We start from the raw sequence: 19,359 nt of genomic DNA, 5'->3' as shown, positions 1-19,359 counted from the left end.
ATGCGCACATCTAGACAGCACACTGCCTTAACCACACATATGAGTAGTTAAGGCGCCAGCGTGGTTCCGCTTGAGGGGAAACTGCATGAGTGGCTCAGCCTGCGTTATAAAGGCAGTTTCTCCTCACAGTAGCAGTCCCAGATTAAATTTAAAAAAAGATTTGGCACAGGTTTATAAGCCATTAAGTGCACTTACTGGTGGAACATCTCCCAGGTGTGGACAAGGGACTTTGCAGACCACCTCAGCAGGAGTAATCAGCAAACATAAATGGAAGATCAATCCAAAGATGTTCAATCAATTCTTCCAATAGTCTACCCGTCTCCAACTAACAAGAATTGCAAAGCTTTACACTGAGGTACTTACATGCTCTGCCTGTGCAGAGACATCTGCCTACATGTTCTCACAGATCGTGCTTATTGATCTAACCTCGATGAGACAGGCATGGTGCTTTCGGAATTCGATGAGACAATCAACCTGCAGCTGCATAAAACCCTGCTCATGAAACAAAGAGGGCCGCTGCTGCATCCAAATTGCTATATCTTACGCTTTGGCAGTCGAGATCTTACAATTTGGAGTCTTGCACCTCCCAGATGAGTGCATGAAAATCTTAAGGGAAGACCAAGACTGCACCACCAGCATATTATGCTGCCAAATAGAAGAGATTAATACATTACTAAAGGTTTGAGCATGAATACAATAAAAGCTACTGTACAAAACATTGTTACTTGCTACACCTGCAAAAGTCAGACTTATCCTCCTCTTTAAGCAGAGTTCAATAGCAGCAACGTTAGAATACATACAAAATAGGCTTTGTCAAACTGTTTTGAAATAACCGTCATTAAAGCATTTCTGAAAGGATTAATAAGAGGTCATTCACCTGTTCCTCAACATTGTAGTTACTAACTTAATGGGGCTTTCCTGTGTTCCTCGTGTTCACTACAATAAATACCTTGGAAAATTGCTTTTCTTGTGGTCACCTCTTTCTCTTGTGGTGTCCGTGAACTACAAAGAATTGCACTGGAAGAACCATCTGAATATTTTTCCTTAAAGTCATCTCTTCCTTTCATGCTGAACTGCCTTCATTCTTTCCGGAGTCACAGGTAGCATCAGAAAGGGCTCTGCACACTTTAGATGTAAACCCAATCTTCAAGTCAGGGATAGCCAGATTGATTGCAAAGTGCATCCAGATATGCTGTGATGACCAAACATATTACAATCTGTACTGAGGGCACAGTTGACATTAAATTGGGGCCAATAAGGTTTTCCCAGGTAACATTCCATTTGCAGAAATTTGCAAAGCTGCTACTCCGGCAGCTATCCACACATCCATAAAACAATACTGTGTGAAAATTTACAGATCAAAGAGGGGGCGGGGTGCGGAGGACTAAGGGCTTTTAAGAGGTCCAGGATACATGTCCAAGTTAAGTCAATCCAAAAATGTACGTAGTTCCTAATTGCGTAAAGGGAGACAGGTTAACTAGGTGGTCCGGCCCCCTCACACACCAAGCTGGGTGTCATGCTTCATCATAGGGCGTGCTCCTCGTCAGGTTGGCGCTGCAATACTCTACGGGATCCCTATGAGGGCTCTTTGGCGGAGATCTTTTCTTCCAATTAGTCGTTTGGTGCCGTGGGGGTGAGGGGCCTAAAGGTGTAGATGTAAGGAGTGAGGGTCAGTGTACCATGGGGGTTAAAACAGGAAATGGAAGTCCAGATGAGAAAAGTTTAATCAATACGGCTTCCAACCTGGTTAAAACATGATGTGGCGCACTCCTGATATAATGTGTCAGTCAAGTGGTCAACATGTTTCTTGCCTGGTTGTCTTACGATCTAGCGGCAATTCATCAGGAGCATGAAAATAAGCTATCTATACACTCAGTGGTTGTCTGGTCAAATATCCCTGTTAAACCACATAAACCACCTCTAATGTGGTACCTGTAGTTTTGATGACCAACCTAATGAGATAAAAACAAAAGTATTAGACGACAAGGAGAGTTGATGCAGTTCAATATACAGCACACGTGTCCACTAAAACAATCTCCGTGCACACTGCACACAGTGAGGAGTATAAAACAGTAGTGGTATGGTATGTGTGCCAAGTGCATGTGTCACTCATTCATGATATACTGGCTATTTGTTAAAGTAGTCGAAACCCCAACATCATGGAAGCTGAAACAATCAAACTCACCCAATTAGAGTTGGTGACTCACACTATAGACTCCCAGCAGATAAGACACATAAAAATTCCAGTGTTCTAAATGAAGGCAATAGGAACAGAGTTATGGCCACAGTGACAGGGAGGGTAATAGTGCCTCTAAAGTGGAAGATGAGACTACGACCCAAAACAAAGGGTCAATTCAACCATGTCAAAGCAGCAGGGCATCGTGGGCTGCCTCGCAAACGTGAGGGCTGGGTATGCAGGCTTAAAAAAAAAAGGCAGAACACAGGGAAAGCCGTGTACATCAAGAGAACCGGTACTCACGTTGGCTGAACCGCAACACTGTCGGTAGACCTACCCACTCGCTCCCGGGGCCGGAAGGTACCAAGCTCATGGGTCGGAGTTTATGTATACCCGTGGTCAACCGGCGCCAGTGGGCGGGGTTCCAATCAGCCGGGGCTCTGGCACTGGAGTGTCAACCCTGATAGTAAAGGAGATTCTGCAGCCATGTTGAGTGAAAAGAGCGAGCATACCAAGAAGCTCAAGTGGACTAACAGTCCATAACACATTATTTCCACACGTCTTCTGATTCAGCTTGCAAAACTCTGCTCTAAGGGGAACAGGTACGGCACGTCAATAAATGCAAAGCATGTGATCTACAGCTAGACATGGTGCAAACGGAAAAATATATTTACCTGTGACAATCACTTTAAAGCCTTAGTCCTGTAGAGTCAATCACATCCACACTACCCACCTCCTCAGATGAGTTTGCGCAACACGTGCAACATTATATAATTTTAATTAAATGTGTACATTACTACAGCTCACTGACATTGTATTGCTTCGCACATTTAATTTTAAACTTATCCCCAGGGGTAAACCAAATATTTCAGGGGAGACATCATGAGTCACCTCGAGACCAAAAGAACTTATTTGAAGAAACACAAGTTGTAATGTTCTGAGACCAACTCTAAATGGCAGCAATGTGCAAATCATGGAAAATCAACAGCACTACAAGCTACAGACACACCTAAGCATAGAGTGAATGTCCAAGATTCAGAGGACAGGACACAAGACAAATTATTCCTACATAGGACATCATGCGCGCACATGCATTTAGCAACTGCAAATGGAGACTCAGGCTGATTCCAAAAATGGAAACATTTAAGCTGGACAATACAAAAGAAGTGGCAGCACTGTTTTACACCAATCCCAATAGGAAAGGAGCACACGATCATACCACAGGGAACAAGATAAGAAAGGAAGGATAGTAGGGAAAAGGGGGTATTACAGGCCCCCAGAGAAGACAGAAGAATATACATCACAACCAATGATTCGGGGCACATTGAGAAAGAGGGAATGTTTGGCAAAGGCAGACAGAGGGTTTAAATGGGGGAACCCCCCAGAAAAAAAACAAGAGTATTAAAGAGTGCAGATGTTAAAGGGTAAGAATCCCCCTTTAAAAATGAGAGAGAAGAAAACCTGAAAATTAGTTTTCTAGAAAGTGGTGTAGATGATATTGCAGTAATCCCAATGCACTGATCTACAGGTTGGCGCAGTTTACTTTTTGTGCCTGGTTTGTCAAAGTGAGTGTATTTAAAAGTATGGGCACTTTGGAACGTGTTCCGCTTGACTTGCATGTTCATTTCTGGATGGAGAACTACATTTTGGATTTGGACTGGTGCTTCTACCACAGAGTAAGGCCAGAGTAAAGGTAGAGTACTTTTGCAACAGCTCCTTTCACCAAATCTCTGAATCAACCGTGTAATGTTTGAACAGCTCTAGCCTTAAACTCTGGTTGGAGGATATTCAAGGCATTACTTACATAAATCTGGACTATTAGAGGAAGTAGCCACTACACTCAAATATTGAAGAGTAAGAGAGAAGTGGGAGAACTCTACAGACAGTCTGAGACAACTGTTGTAGAGCTTGCATTTAGTTTCCATTTTAGCTTTCCTTTTTAACTTAGCATCTTTTTCTAATGGTAGTTTGCACAGGTTTTCCCCAATACGAGAATCCGCCATGCACACATTTATTACTGACAGCCATCGTCAGTCTGTAGTCAGCGCATTTAGTTCCAGGGTGGCACAATGTCGAACAAGATGCATGGTTTTATTTTTGCTCGTAGGAGTGGACTATTTCTCCCCAAACTAATTTAAAGACTTTGTCCTTCACCTCTGGCATAGAGCGAGAAGCTTGCAGTTTTATTTTTTTAAACAGCGTCCATGCTAAAGTTGGTGAGAGGTTCACTTCCCGTTGGAGTGATCATGGAAGCCATCACTGAGCTGCAACTGAGATGCTGTCCCCTACCTTCATCCGTAGAAGGAAGATAGCAGCATGAGAGGACCGTGCAGGCCTGCACACTCAGGCGGGGGTGAATTTGTTAATATACTGGAGCCAGCTTCCTGACATAAAGTAACAAGGTATGGGGTTAGGTCACTCCAATAGGCCTGGCAGATGGGTAATCTCTGCATGCTCTCTTTAGCATAGATAAATTAGTGATGGATAGGAGCAGCCTTATTAATATTATGAACAATGAACATAATTGATTGGTTTGCATTTTTCACCACTCTAATAATGCTTATACCAATGAGGTGTCTTAGCTTTCTAATAATCTCAGTTCATGTTTTATGTACAAAGATTAGAGCTTTTTAATAAACATTTGAAAATGCATTATCGTATCTTTTCTTTGTGACACATTGGGCATGCAAAAGTGACAAACAAAAGGGTTAGATCGGTTTCTACGAATTCCTTGGGAATTTAAAGTCATGCTCGAGGTTACAGAAAACATCTACTACTCTGTAAGGTTAGGAGTTTAGATGTGGTACTGTGAGCAAGCCAAACAAACAAACATTTACTGATTATATAAGAAAACTTTATATTATTACACTTTGCTGATCTAAATACGCAGCCCTACTCATTTGGTAGGTACCGTATAACAACTGGAACCAATCCCAATATTCACAGTCCTTGCATATTCTGAATCTAGTTGAAAGCAGCTCTCCAAGAAACGTGAAGAGGTAACATATTAGGACTTTAGGTTCTTGGCATAAGACCTGGATGGTTCTTTGGAGTGCTGCTGAATGGGGTAGAGACAAAATCAAATGTACTCCTAATCCGAGGGAATATCTGTGCAAGAGCGCTAGGAAGGCAAAGGATAGAACATTGGAAGATGCAGAGTAGAGGGCAGTGATGTAACTACGTATTACTGGGATTGTGATCACTTCGTTATGTGTGGCCAAAGATGATCAGAGACGAGTGGACGCTATGCCAGCAACTGGAAAAGGGGACACTTTTATTTGGGGCTTTGAAGACAGTGGAGTGTATCTGATGAGGGTGTGAGTGGCTGACTTTAAAGAACTATTGATGAAGAGGATAACAACATTGAGAGACCAATGCAAGACGAAGCAACAGTTCGGTTAACTCTACATTCAGTATCCAAGTCTTGTCTGAAATAACTGGCTGGTCAAAGTGGATCTTATAGACACTGAGCTGCTAGGAGAGATGAGGAGATTGGTATATTAAATAACAAGAACAGTTCCATGAATCCTCGCGGGGGGCTTGGGGGGAGCGGTGCAAGAAGGAGTATGAGGAAAAGAAACTTTAGAGAACAGCGTTATGATGGTAGCAGATGTTAAATCATTTTTGACCGGAATAATCAAAAGGCATCACAGGGCTAAATAAGGATTACCCAGGCAATAAAACAAAAAATATCAAAACTAATATGGTTTTAAATCAGACTAAAATAGGTGTCACCTGTATTACAATTAATAAATATTTTACTGGCGTGAGAGGCATTTCCCCCGAGAGTGCAGGCTGTCACACTGCACGCGTTCAAGAGAATACTGTAAAGTCTACATGAACAAACAAACACAATCATCTGATATGCTCCTTACGACAATATTACCTGCTGGACCATTCAATTATATTTGAGAGTAAAAAGATCACTCTAGCTTGCGGGAAGATAAGTTGGGAGTCTTCAAAAAATAGGTGCAAGCTAAAATCGATATATAAAACAGAGTTTTAGTGGACAAAAAAAAAAAAAGACAAGGGACCCCAAGACTGAGGATCTCCCATAGATACTCAAACGAGCTTACATGCAGATGTAATTGTGGATTCCTCCTATAAGTCTCACAGAAGATGGCTGAACAAACTGAACGCAAGCGAGAACTGTATCTGGTGCTGGAAAGTAAATGCAATTAAAGAAATCTAGTTGATACTGTCACAAAGCACTTGCCACTTAGTGCAGATAGGGTTACAGATAGAATGGAATTCTACAAGGGACTTTCACTTGCTTAGAAGTAATTGGAAAGACCCATCGAGGACAGCCAAATAAAAACATCCCATAAGGGAGAATGCCCCTGTCGGTTGTTGTAGCTGGGTTAAGCTTTTTACAATGGCCAACATACACAACTGCCCAAGTATGATTTTAAGTAGCATGGCTGGACTCACAAACAGTACCAAAAGGCCTACCTGGCCACAACCTACAAGGAGGAACAAATCAAACTTTAATTCCTGTGATCTTTTCTTCATCACAGTGTGTAACCTGGAAAAATCCCCTTTATTCTCTTGCCTCACTTCAGATCTTGTTAAGAAATTACAGAACAGAAATGTGGCATACATAGTAATAGGAACTGCATACAATTTGGTCATCCAGTATCTCTACTGTCGTTTGTACATTAGGTCGTAGACATGTTACATTTGAGAAATTAAATGATTATCGCCATATTAATTATACAACAAAAGAGGGCACATGGTTAGTTATGTAGGAATGTTGCATCATCCCATATTTGGAGAAATTCAGATTCAGAGAATTCAAACAGGATGTAAAATAAATACTGGACAAGCGAATGGTTTTGTCATTTGCTCTCTAAGAATATGCTTACACGTGTCACCAACTACAGATCAGCTAATGCATCTACAGACCGATTAAGGGCAGCTGTATGCCTGTCAAATTAAGCCAGTGTTGGACAAAGGAGTAGATCTCCAACTGCTAATTATTTATCTCAGGTTACAAATATAGGCTCTGGAGACTACACCCAGGAGGGCATTTTCTCTCATATCTTATGGGATTGCCCGGAGGTTCAGGGGTTTTGGCAGTGTGTGGTTGGCATGATGACCTCCGGTCACATCATTGCATGTGCCCCTAGATGCTAAATGGTTGCTGCTAATGCTAGAAAGGGAGAAATACTGGACCAGACACCAGCAAATATAGCTGGCAATAGCAGCCGGGGTGGCTAAAAGCAACATAGCAAGGAAATGGTGAGCAAGAACTCCCCCAAGTGTTCTAAGCTGTGAGTCAGATCTTGACTGGTTCCAGAGGGCAGAAGAGGTGCCATATAAGAGTTATGTTTGCCCTCAAAAATGGGAAAAGATAAAGGGGGCCTAGAGGGATGATAGGGGAGTTGGAGTGGACTCCTGTTTGGAGGAAATACAGAAGACATGGAATTGTATTAAGTTATGCATGCTACCCAAATTTTGTACCATACTATTTTTGGCCAAAGCAATGCAAATGATGTACCAAACCTGATGGGGATGTCGGAGGTGCCTTCTAATTAAACTTGACCTGAAGTTGGGGGACCTAACCTGTTCGGAGGCCGGGGCAGTAGCCCAAGGGGGCCTTTTCGGAGAACCATTCATTAAGGAGCTGGGGAAATTTGTCTCCACGTTCTCTTCCTTAGACAAGGCCCAATCAAGTATCAAACGGGTGTTCCAACAACGTTTCTCCCAGGGGGCCGGTTGCGGTAGGGGCCGCGCGACCGGCCGTGGCGGGCAGAATGCCAGCAGTAGAGGGCAAGGCTCCGGGTGAGGGCAGTATAACACCTCAGCCAACTTCAACAACTTTTACCCTACAAGAGGGCAACGCTTCGGAGGCAGAGGATACAGAAAGAACTCTGGATCTGCAAATCCCAACGGTGAGTGTCATCCCTGCGAGTCAGGTTCAGATTGGGGGTCGGCTGGTGGCCTTTCAGGAAAAATGGGCGGAACTTACAGCGGACGCGTGGGTGTTACAAACCGTCCGGGGGTTCCATATAGAGTTTTACGATCAGCCCCACCAGGTGGGTACCCCAAGGCCCATGGTCTTCTCGGTGTCAGACGCGCGGTTGATAGACGAGGTTTCCGAGCTTCTTCGCAAAGGAGCCGTTCGTCAATCAACGCTGCATCCCTCTGGGTTTCTCAGCAATTTGTTTTTGGTGGACAAAGCTGATGGAGGCAGGCGACCGGCAATCAACCTCAAAGAATTCAACGGGTGGTTGATTCATCGACATTTCAAAATGGAGGGGATTCATCTCCTCCGGGATGTCTTCCTTCCGCGGGACTGGATGGTACGGTTGGACCTCAAGGACGCCTACCTTGTGGTCCCCATTCATCCCCCTCATAGCCGTTTCCTGCAGTTCATCTGGCAGGACCAAGGTTTCGAGTTCACCGCCCTACCGTTCGGGCTTTCATCGGCCCCGTGGTGTTTCACAAAGGTGTTACACCCTGTGGTGGAGTGTCTGCGCGGACAAGGCATTCGAATGATCGTCTATCTAGACAACATACTGTTGATGGCGCAATGTCCCAGGACATTGGTTTCCCAGCTTCACCAGACGGTTACTCTGCTTCAAGGACTGGGTTTTGTCATCAACGGAGACAAATCCGTCCACGTTCCTTCCCAGAGGATAGTTTTCTCGGGCTTTGTCATAGACTCAGTCGAGGCTTCTCTCAGTCTTCCTTCGCGGAAGATGTCCAAAAGCAGACACGTTCTGAGACAGACGATAACACGGGCCCGGACATCCTTACGGCAGATTGCCAGGGTGGTGGGGCTTCTGTCGTCCCCTATCCAGGCGATCTTTCCGGGGCCCCTCCATTACAGGGCACTTCAGCGTCTCAAAGCGCAACATCTTCGAAGGGGCATGTCCTACGACCAGTTCGTTCTCCGATCGGAAGAAGCGAAGGAGGCTTGGAATGGTCGGTCGATCTTCGGGTCGGCCCCATACCTAGTTATCGAGTCCGATGCCAGCAGGTCCGGTTGGGGGGCACGCTGCTGGACTTTTTCCACAGGCGGCGCCTGGTCGTCAGAAGAACAGACGTTGCACATCAACTGTTTGGAGCTTCTGGCGGGTCCTTCGCAATCCGCTGCTGGACCAAATACTCAGCGAAGTCACATGTACTGTTAAAGATGGACAATGTCTCAGCGGTGAGATACGTGAATCATCTGGGAGGTTCCCGGGCTCTGGCAAATTTGGCGAAAGAGTACTGGGATTACTTCCTGACCCATCACGTATCGGTGACGGCAGAGTACTTACCGGGTCAGGCCAATTAAGTGGCAGACTAGCACTCCAGGCACTTGCGAGATCCCAGTCAGTGGAAGTTAGATGTTCGAGTTTTTCAGTGGCTGAACGAACGCTGGGGCCCATTCTCGGTGGACCTGTTTGCGTCTCGTTTGGACCATCAGCTCCCGAGATTCTTCAGTTGGAGGCCGGACCCTCTGGCGGAGGACACGGACGCATTTCTCCAAGATTGGAGCAAGGAGAGTCTTTTGCGTTTCCACCCTTCTCGATGGTGATAAGGACAGCGGCCCAGGTACGCCGGCAGAATGCGGAGCTAGTGCTGGTGATGCCGGTGTGGAGATATCAAGTTTGGTTTCCAGTTCTTCTGGAACTTTCTTGGGATTCTCCAATCCCAGTTTCCTCACCTGTTGCTCAATCCGGATCAGGAGCGGCATCATCTCGTCATTCAGGGTTCTCTCCGCCTCATGGCATGGAGGCTTTCAGGCGACGCTGGTCGCTCCCAGGCCTTTCGTGATCGGCTGAGGGACTCTTGTCCAAGGCCTGGGCGGTCAGTACAGCGAAGCGCTACAAATCTGCTTGGTCTAAGTGGGTGCGCTGGTGTCTTCGGCGGGACTTGGATCCAGGAATTGTTCCCATCTTGAATTTCTTGGTGGAGGTGGCCATAGACGGGTTGGCCTATCGCACAATTAACGCTATGCGTTCTGCGATCTCGGCAGCACACCACCCGGTCGATGGCACTCCGGTTGGGGAGCACCCTTTTGTGTGCAGACTTTTACGTGGGATCCGGTTGTCTTTACCTCCGGAACCTAGATATTCTGTTCTTTGGGACGTGAATGTGGTTCTGAACCTTTTTCTGTCTTGGCAGCCTAATAGGTACCTGTCCTTGAAGGAACTTTAAGCCAAGCTGGCTATGCTTTTAGGTCTAGTCTCTTGTCGCAGAGTGTCCGATGTGCGTGCGCTAGACATCTCAGCGCAGGTTTTTTCCTGTGACTGGGTTTCTTTTACGGTTGGGCGACGCACAAAATCTGCTTCTCGAACGATTTCATACCGGACCTTTGCGGACACTCCGAAATTGTGTGTTGTCCAGTGCCTGAAGGCTTATCAGGACATGACCGTGGATATTCGCCCGCCAGGTGAACAGCAATTATTGATTGCCTTAAGAAAACCACACCATGCAGTCTCTTCCCCCACCATAGCCAGGTGGGTGCGCTGGGTCATGCAGGAGGCGGGTATAGATACCAAGCGTTTTGGAGCCCACTCCGCCAGGGGGGCAATGGCCTCGAAGGCGTTCTCTGTGGTGGCTCGTTTTAGGGATTTGATGCGGGCCGCGGACCGGTCCTCGGACTCCACCTTCAAGAGGTTTTACTTCAAACCAGTGGTGGATATTGCTCATTTGGTGGTGAGTAAGCTTTGAACTAGCATAATCTGAGCCTCCGGTCCTGCCATAGAATCGAAATTTGCCTAGCTTACGTAACTAAGTTTCAATTCTATTAAGGACACGGAGGCGAGGATTATCCCACCCAGGACGTCTTCGAGTGACACCCGCCCGTATGTCAGTAAGTAACCAGGTTTGCGGGTTTTTTCAGACAGAAATGTACTGTATTGCTCAATGTTGTTATAGTCCATGGTGATGAGCGTGTTCTGTAGTTTCCTTTCATCGCTTACGCGGTCGTGTTTTTTCCGCCAGGAAATGACGGTGGCAAGCAGGAACAGTAGGATGGAAGCGTAATTTCGCGCGAAGAAAGAGGAGGAACAGAGAGATGGGACTGACTATCTAAGGCCTACGGACATAATGGAAGGACTATCATTGGGACTGTCCGCGATGGTGTGATGGGAGTCGTAGTTCAAAGACTTTGTTTATGTTTATGAAAAATGCTTTACTACGTGTTGGTGCATAAGCATTTTTGTTTTAAGTTTTTTCTAAGGCTGCTGTGCTAATAATGTTAATAAAGAGCGGAGAAAGATTAGCATAATCCTCGCCTCCGTGTCCTTAATAGAATTGAAACTTACCGTTTCGTAAGCTAGGCAAATTTCGATTCTGGTAAAGAGGACACTTCTGCTTAGTTTAAAGAGATTCTGATTGAAAAATCAGGCATTTTGCCAATGGCAACACAGTGGATTGTAATGAATTTGATTGGTCAGCTCTGTTTGTAGCAAACCTATCCATGTCCATTCATCAGGAAGTAACTCTTTAAAGATACTTGAAATTGTGTTACATAAGAGAATGGAAGTTTTGGTGGACAACAGAATGGAGTGAAGAGATTATAGTGCAGTACTACTTTCCGAAAAATAATAAATACATTTTGCCTTGCTAGATTAGCCCATGCTCGTCAGTCGGAGGCAGAAATCTAAGACCCATTGCTCCTATACGAAGACTACACAAAGAGGTCAGTAGTTGTAAGGTACTGAGAATGAGGCTAAAGTAGAAAGACTGTATTGCCCTCCAATATAATTATTCTTCTGCCCTCTGTGTTTCTGCTGTAATACTAGGTCCCAGAGCATAATCAATGTACATGTGAACCTCTCTGGTGCAGATGCTCTTCTGTTATCAATGAGCTTCCTCCTTAAAGACGGCAGTTTTGTGATGTTATCAATTCAATACAAATCCTTCTTAGTGGCACCCTGGACAAGCCACTCATGTCTGCAGACAGCAGGATGTTTTCAAATTTACAAATTGTTCCTTTAAGCACGCCACCAGCGGACAAAGTGAAACTACTCCAGTCACAGCCAGAATTACGTTTGAATTCCTCTGCGACTAAATACACAAATCTACAGGATAAAGGCACAATACACAGTCAGCTCTCTCACAAGCACCAGCTGTAGTCAAATTGAGGATAAGTATTGGTTATGTCAAAATAATCCAAATGAACACATGACTTGGAAATTATAAAGAAAGATTCATGTGATTACAATACAACTACTAGCCACCTAAAAGCCATCTGTACTATATTTTTTATGGCATAGCATTAAGAATGGCAATTACTCCCCCCCCCCCACCCCCAAGCTAACCCAATACAAATACCTTTTGATAAGGTCTCTGAGGTGATAGGCTGGAATGGCTGCATTCACCACACCTTTACTGGCAAAAATGTGATCAATCATGGAAGAACAGTGTCCCTGTAATTTAGAAAACAAACAAAAAGAAAAAAAAGAAAAAGAAAAACCAACCATAATGAAATAGCAATATTACAAACTTTGAAGGCAAAAGTCATATCTATGTCTGCCAAACAGACTGCAGATCCATAAGGATTTTAATTCACAATATCGAATGCTTATTTAGATAGAGTGCCACTGACCCCATTCCTGTTTAAAAGTGATTGTTTTAATGCATTGGTCAACTATTAAGGCAGCAACTTGACCAAAGCGCACCATGCGGCCTCGTGAAGGAAAAAGAGGAGCAGTATTAGTTTCCACACACAGGTTCTTCACATACTTAACAGAGCGAAAGGGTTACAGAACTGGAAATGAATTAAAGTATGGCGACTCATTACAGGTTAAGGAAAACTGTACAGGAGCTCTACCCTATGTATCATACTTGCATGAGAGTGGTTGTTTCTTAAAAAATATATAAATTTTTACAATCTGACCTACATAAACCGGTGGTTAATCTTCACAAAATATTCTGTAAAATATTGTACTTCTGATCAAAGTTGAGACATTTTTCGCTGTTCGACGTAGCACTTGCAATATTAAAAAATTTACACAAACACTATGTGCAGATAATACACTAAGAAATCTAAGCAACATGCATGAAATGGTCAACACATTTTGTGGAACTTTCCTTTTGCAATTTTTCTGTAGCAGAGCAAATTAACTTAAAATGTTCTGCCATCTCTATTGAGGATCAGCCAACACACTTGACATTCAGAGTACCAAGATTTCTACTAGCCTTGGTGGTAATAAATGCCAGCTTGCATCAGGCATACAAATGGCTACCCACCTCATAACTAGCCTTCTTATATCTTTCTAAGTTACTTCATTTTCACTAATCTCTTTTCTGAACATGTATTTCTCTATACCCTTGCCAATCTACCTTAATTTCTGCATGCTCTCACCACCTTTAGCTTCCTTTTCTCTTTCTCTCATCCCACTTCCATTGTATTTTTGACAACTTCCTCTCCCTATCCATCCTTATTATCATATTCGCCTCTTTCAGTGGTTATCCTTGTGGTACCTGCCACCCTCGTCCTCTTTCCCTGGCACAAATGACCGATACATGCATCTATGGGGGGAGGGGGGCTGGGGAATTTTAAAAGAATGTAATACAACTACACTGCATGCTGGGCATGGATGAAGGCCTACCTCAAAAGGAAGTTACCTACAGATAGCTTGTGGCCAGAAGCAATGCCTAACGAATGGTGGGCTGTCACTGGAAATAGCAAGTGGGTATTGGGGATACCACACAGGGTGTGGTCAGTCATGCCTAGTGAGACCATAGGAGTACTAGTAAAGCGTGGCCAGACACCACCCCATACACAGTGAATGTTATTCTCTGTAGTAAGCCTGGACTGGCAGGTATCATGGGCTGGGTTTCGGGCACATTCTCTGCAGCTTCTAAAAGTATATTCGAAACCACTCTTCAAAATGAAAAACAATGAAAATACTTTTGTAAAGGGAAGTTATTATGTCTTCTAAGATGCTTACCAAAAGATATGAAAAAATCTGAAGAAATTTCAATAAGAAACTCCATTTGAAGTAATGCTACGATTGCAATCCTAAACTTAAAAACAAACAAATTCAACAGTCATCGTAAAATTAAGACTCATAAGAGCCCCTACAACCCAGTTCTTAAGATCTCATAAAGCATTAAGTGACATTACGAGCGTGCAGCTTAGCATCCATTCATTATTTGCCAAAAAAAAGTCTTGATTGCACTTACAAAATATCCTCCTATAGTGCATGGATACTAAAGACTACATCAGCATCTAGACGCCATCACAGATCATAAAGAGAGACGTTGTTGCAGAAGTTCGGCTTATAAGAAAGATATACTGATATAAACGTACCATGTACTGTGCTCAGTACTCCTGGTTACTCCCTTGATCTTTAGAAAAAAAATGTTTGCTCTCATTACCTTTTGTATGATCACCATAGGGCTAATGAACAGGGACTAGGAGTCTCCATGGGCTCAGAGAGCAGCGATATTTGAACCAGGCATGGCAAAGTTCATATACTCCAGCCAAACCCATGACTTTGCCTTTTGGTGTATGGAGGAACAGGGTTTGAACACAGAGCATATCCAAAGGCTGCAGCCAGCCGGAACGAACAGTAAGTAGTAAGACAGGACAGAGCATGCCTTTACATAACTCACATAATTAATCTCCAAAATCTGAAGTATAAGGAATGTTCTAATTAACCAGAGGGATTCGTTACTTCAAAACAAAAGCTTTAAACTATTCTGAAAAAAGCCTCATATGTAGGAAAGTTATGGGTATATCACATAAACCAGAAGCCTTTACCTTTTCATATGAGGTGCACAATCGTAATTCCCCTTACACTGCCCATAACAATTTTTTTTATAAGGACTACAGTAAGGAAATGTTACCTTTAATATTAGTTCTTTTTTGTTTGACTATTCTCTGAATTTGATCTTCAGAATACTTTCAACTATATTTTTACCATTAAACAGCATTAAAAAAAGAAAACAAAAAAAATGGTACTAAAACGAATCAACACTTTTTTAAATGTTAAAGTATTTAAGCCAACGTTAAGAGCCAAATTAGTCACATTTCCTTTGACAGAAAATATCACAGTATGACATGTCTTGTAGAACTGAAAAACAAAAAGGGAAAATACTTAGTGCCCTTAATGTAAACTGTGCACAAAGTGCACAAGTCCAACTGCACCTTTAAAAAATACCTTGGCTTCAGCATACCCATCATGCTGTGCAGGGTAAATTAGGTAGGCTGCTCTAGAAGTAAATACAACAAGATCTGAAACTACCCAAGTGCCCCACTATGTTTTTGATACAGAAAAGGGGGTGGTGATGGACAGAGTGTCTGAATTAAGCAGACCACTCTTACCCAGCCCAAAGATCAGGGCTTGATCCATCACCGTTATTTATCTCACTGCCCCATCCCAGCTCAGAACCTGGCTATATGCAAATTAGTCTGTCCCTGGCCCAGTGCATCATGGGAACAGGGCAGACCAAACTACAAAGCCAATTCTTCACCAGAAAGGAGACAAGCTACTGGGGACCGGTTTCTGGCATTTCAGCCTCTTCGGCCCGGCTTGCTTGAATCCTGATGGAGCAGTGAGAAAGGGACTCATGTCTGAGTATACCCTGCCACACCTATAGTGGCCAAAAACGATACAGAAAAGGGGGTGGTGATGGACAGAGTGTCTGAATTAAGCAGACCACTCTTACCCAGTCCAAAGATCAGGGCTTGATCCATCACCGTTATTTATCTCACTGCCCCATCCCAGCTCAGAACCTGGCTATATGCAAATTAGTCTGTCCCTGGCCCAGTGCATCATGGGAACAGGGCAGACCAAACTACAAAGCCAATTCTTCACCAGAAAGGAGACAAGCTACCGGGGACCGGTTTCTGGCATTTCAGCCTCTTCGGCCCGGCTTACTTGAATCCTGATGGAGCAGTGAGAAAGGGACTCATGTCTGAGTATACCCTGCCACACCTATAGTGGCCAAAAACGATACAGAAAAGGGGGTGGTGATGGACAGAGTGTCTGAATTAAGCAGACCACTCTTACCCAGTCCAAAGATCAGGGCTTGATCCATCACCGTTATTTATCTCACTGCCCCATCCCAGCTCAGAACCTGGCTATATGCAAATTAGTCTGTCCCTGGCCCAGTGCATCATGGGAACAGGGCAGACCAAACTACAAAGCCAATTCTTCACCAGAAAGGAGACAAGCTACCGGGGACCGGTTTCTGGCATTTCAGCCTCTTCGGCCCGGCTTGCTTGAATCCTGATGGAGCAGTGAGAAAGGGAAGGGTATACTCAGATGTGAGTCCCTTGCTCATTGCACCATCAGGATTCAAGCAAGCCGGGCCGAAGACGCCTGAAATGGCAGAAACCGGTCCCCGGAAGCTTGTTTCCTTCCCAGTACAAGAATTGGCTTGGTAGTTTGGTTTGCCCTGTTCCCATCATGCACTGGGACAGGAACAGACTAATTTGCATATAGCCAAGTTCTGAGCTGGGATGGTGCAGTGAGCTAAAAAACGGTGATGGATCAAGCCCTGATCTTTGGACTGGGTAAGAGTGGTCTGCTTAATTCAGGCACTCTGTTCATCACCACCCCCTTTTCTGAATCATTTTGTCCACCATAAGCGTGGAAGGGTATACTCAGATGTGAGTCCCTTGCTCATTGCACCATCAGGATTCAAGCAAGCCGGGCCGAAGACGCCTGAAATGGCAGAAACCGGTCCCCGGAAGCTTGTTTCCTTCCCAGTACAAGAATTGGCTTGGTAGTTTGGTTTGCCCTGTTCCCATCATGCACTGGGACAGGAACAGACTAATTTGCATATAGCCAAGTTCTGAGCTGGGATGGTGCAGTGAGCTAAAAAACGGTGATGGATCAAGCCCTGATCTTTGGACTGGGTAAGAGTGGTCTGCTTAATTCAGGCACTCTGTTCATCACCACCCCCTTTTCTGAATCATTTTGTCCACCATAAGCGTGGAAGGGTATACTCAGATGTGAGTCCCTTGCTCATTGCACCATCAGGATTCAAGCAAGCCGGGCCGAAGACGCCTGAAATGGCAGAAACCGGTCCCCGGAAGCTTGTTTCCTTCCCAGTACAAGAATTGGCTTGGTAGTTTGGTTTGCCCTGTTCCCATCATGCACTGGGACAGGAACAGACTAATTTGCATATAGCCAAGTTCTGAGCTGGGATGGTGCAGTGAGCTAAAAAACGGTGATGGATCAAGCCCTGATCTTTGGACTGGGTAAGAGTGGTCTGCTTAATTCAGGCACTCTGTTCATCACCACCCCCTTTTCTGAACCACTATGTTTTTGGTCCTGTAGAGCAGGATTTTAATGGAATCTGGAATCAAAGACCTAGATGTACAGGTAAGTAACTTACTTCATCATACGCTTTGTTTCAGTTTTTCAAAAATAGAAGAGGCATTAACCTTATGTAAATAAGCTGCAAAGGGAGGCTTAACCCTCCAGGGCATAGTCCTGGATTCAGAATCCCTACAATAGTGCATAGCAAAAGGGAGCACATAGCAAAAGAAGCTTATTTCTCTCTGGATTAAAATAGCTTAGTGTTCCTGGTAACAGTTGTGCAGATTGCGCAATCCTTTATCTCATCTCAGCACCCTCCAAGCATCTTCTAGGAGCCCTGTCTGCCAATGAAGCAGAATCTGTAAAGAATGATAGAAGGGAAATCGTCCCAAGTGCAAATCTACATGACCTAGGGCAAGGAAGGTGTTACAAAAAGCTTATAGCTCGTTAACCCTTTGGGCTGAGGTAATCTCTATTAACCACATCGACACTGATGACGAGCTCAGCTCGTCATGAGGTACACCTCTCGTACGCTCATGACGAGCTGAGCTCGTCATGAACCGCGGGTTTTTTAAAACTTCAGCGCACAGCGGGAAAATGCGCCGCACCGATGCGGTTAAGGACATTTCAAGTCCATGAAAATATGCTAATATTAGCATTAATCCTGGCAAGTGACAAGTAAAGCAATTACTTTGGCTAGGATAACACTTAAGTCTTTAGGTGGTGAAAGACTTCTGATTATTGGAGGGATATTTCTCAATTTCTCAAGGCTTTCATTAAATATTTGCTCAAAGTGACAGTGAAGAATCAACGCCAAGATCACCACTTCTGTATACAGCGATTACATCTACAGGTACTTTAAGAAAAGAGAACTAAAAGCCTGTTTTTGCCAAATAAAGACCATAAAGCCTATTGTCTTCAGGGCAGGTTAATGGGACAACCTTCTTCTGCAGACAACGACTACACTATCCATTTGAAGGCATAGGATGTTCTAATGGAATGACTATTAGAATCGCAGAGAATGTCCAGATGGAAGTAATGCAGGTTTTCAGAAATGGTATTGTCATCTTACCACTATCCTTCACAAACATCTCCGTCAAATTACAGTACTTTTTGCCCTTCAATACCTCTCATAAGGAATATTATTTTTCAATGGAGCAAGGTAGCAGAACTTGGGATGTAAAAATCTAGTTAAAAGTATTCTGTGGAATCTTACAATTCTCAAATTTAGTATCCCCAAATTAGCACCCAAGAACACTACATTTGAAGGTCTCACAATCACCTTATTAAAACAACTATCATTCTGATGCTTTAATTATCTTAACATATCTTCATCTTTTCAGGTGACAAAAATGTCTACAGCTAAAAGACTACATGTTTCAAGACGCCTTCCTCTGTGGTTTGCCAAGCAACTTTTTCCACACCATCTCAGGGCTACATTTGCATATAACACTGCAAACGAAGATCCTATTGCTGCTTCTATTAAATTAAATTGAAATTTCTATGCAATACTAAGTAGCTTGTGGTAAATAAATAATTAATTACCTGATCTATTTTTGACTATAATCAATAAACGGTTAGCTCAATAAATAAGAGTCAAGATACGAGGTAGCTGGAGTATACAGGCTTTAATTAATCATAAAAGGACAGGAACAGGACAGCCTGCATGGGAATAGGATGGCAGCTGCCGGGGGCAGGATCTGGGAGCATAAGGGGTAACTTTTAATAACAGTGCACAATATTTATAGTTAAACAAATACATTGCATTCAATACAGTAGGCGTAGCAGTAGGCGGAGTTTGTAACAGTCGCGAAAGATAAGGCATAAAGTGGGTGTAACAAGAGGTGTGTACAGGGCGTATACATAGACATGTGATGTAAACGTAACAGAATATGTCATAAAAAGGGGCGGAAACATGGAGGGGGCTACCTGAGCAGCTGGGACCTCTAACCTAGTGATGCG

General features: G+C 43.9%; 1 protein-coding gene across 2 annotated transcripts in view; it reads right to left on the bottom strand.

Moving 5' to 3' along the window:
- Positions 1-19,359, bottom strand: part of UHMK1 (U2AF homology motif kinase 1) — a 225,708-nt gene that overhangs the window by 95,317 nt on the left and 111,032 nt on the right. For both annotated transcript variants that reach the window (XM_078687146.1, XM_078687156.1), the window contains exon 4: positions 12,452-12,546. In XM_078687146.1, coding sequence (XP_078543272.1) covers positions 12,452-12,546 — 95 coding nt within the window. The remainder of the gene's footprint in view (positions 1-12,451; positions 12,547-19,359) is intronic.

This window comes from Lissotriton helveticus, chromosome 1_1 (assembly GCF_964261635.1).
Source record: "Lissotriton helveticus chromosome 1_1, aLisHel1.1, whole genome shotgun sequence".
NCBI classification, from domain to species: Eukaryota; Metazoa; Chordata; class Amphibia; order Caudata; family Salamandridae; genus Lissotriton; species Lissotriton helveticus.
This window is presented reverse-complemented; position numbering and strand designations above follow the sequence as displayed.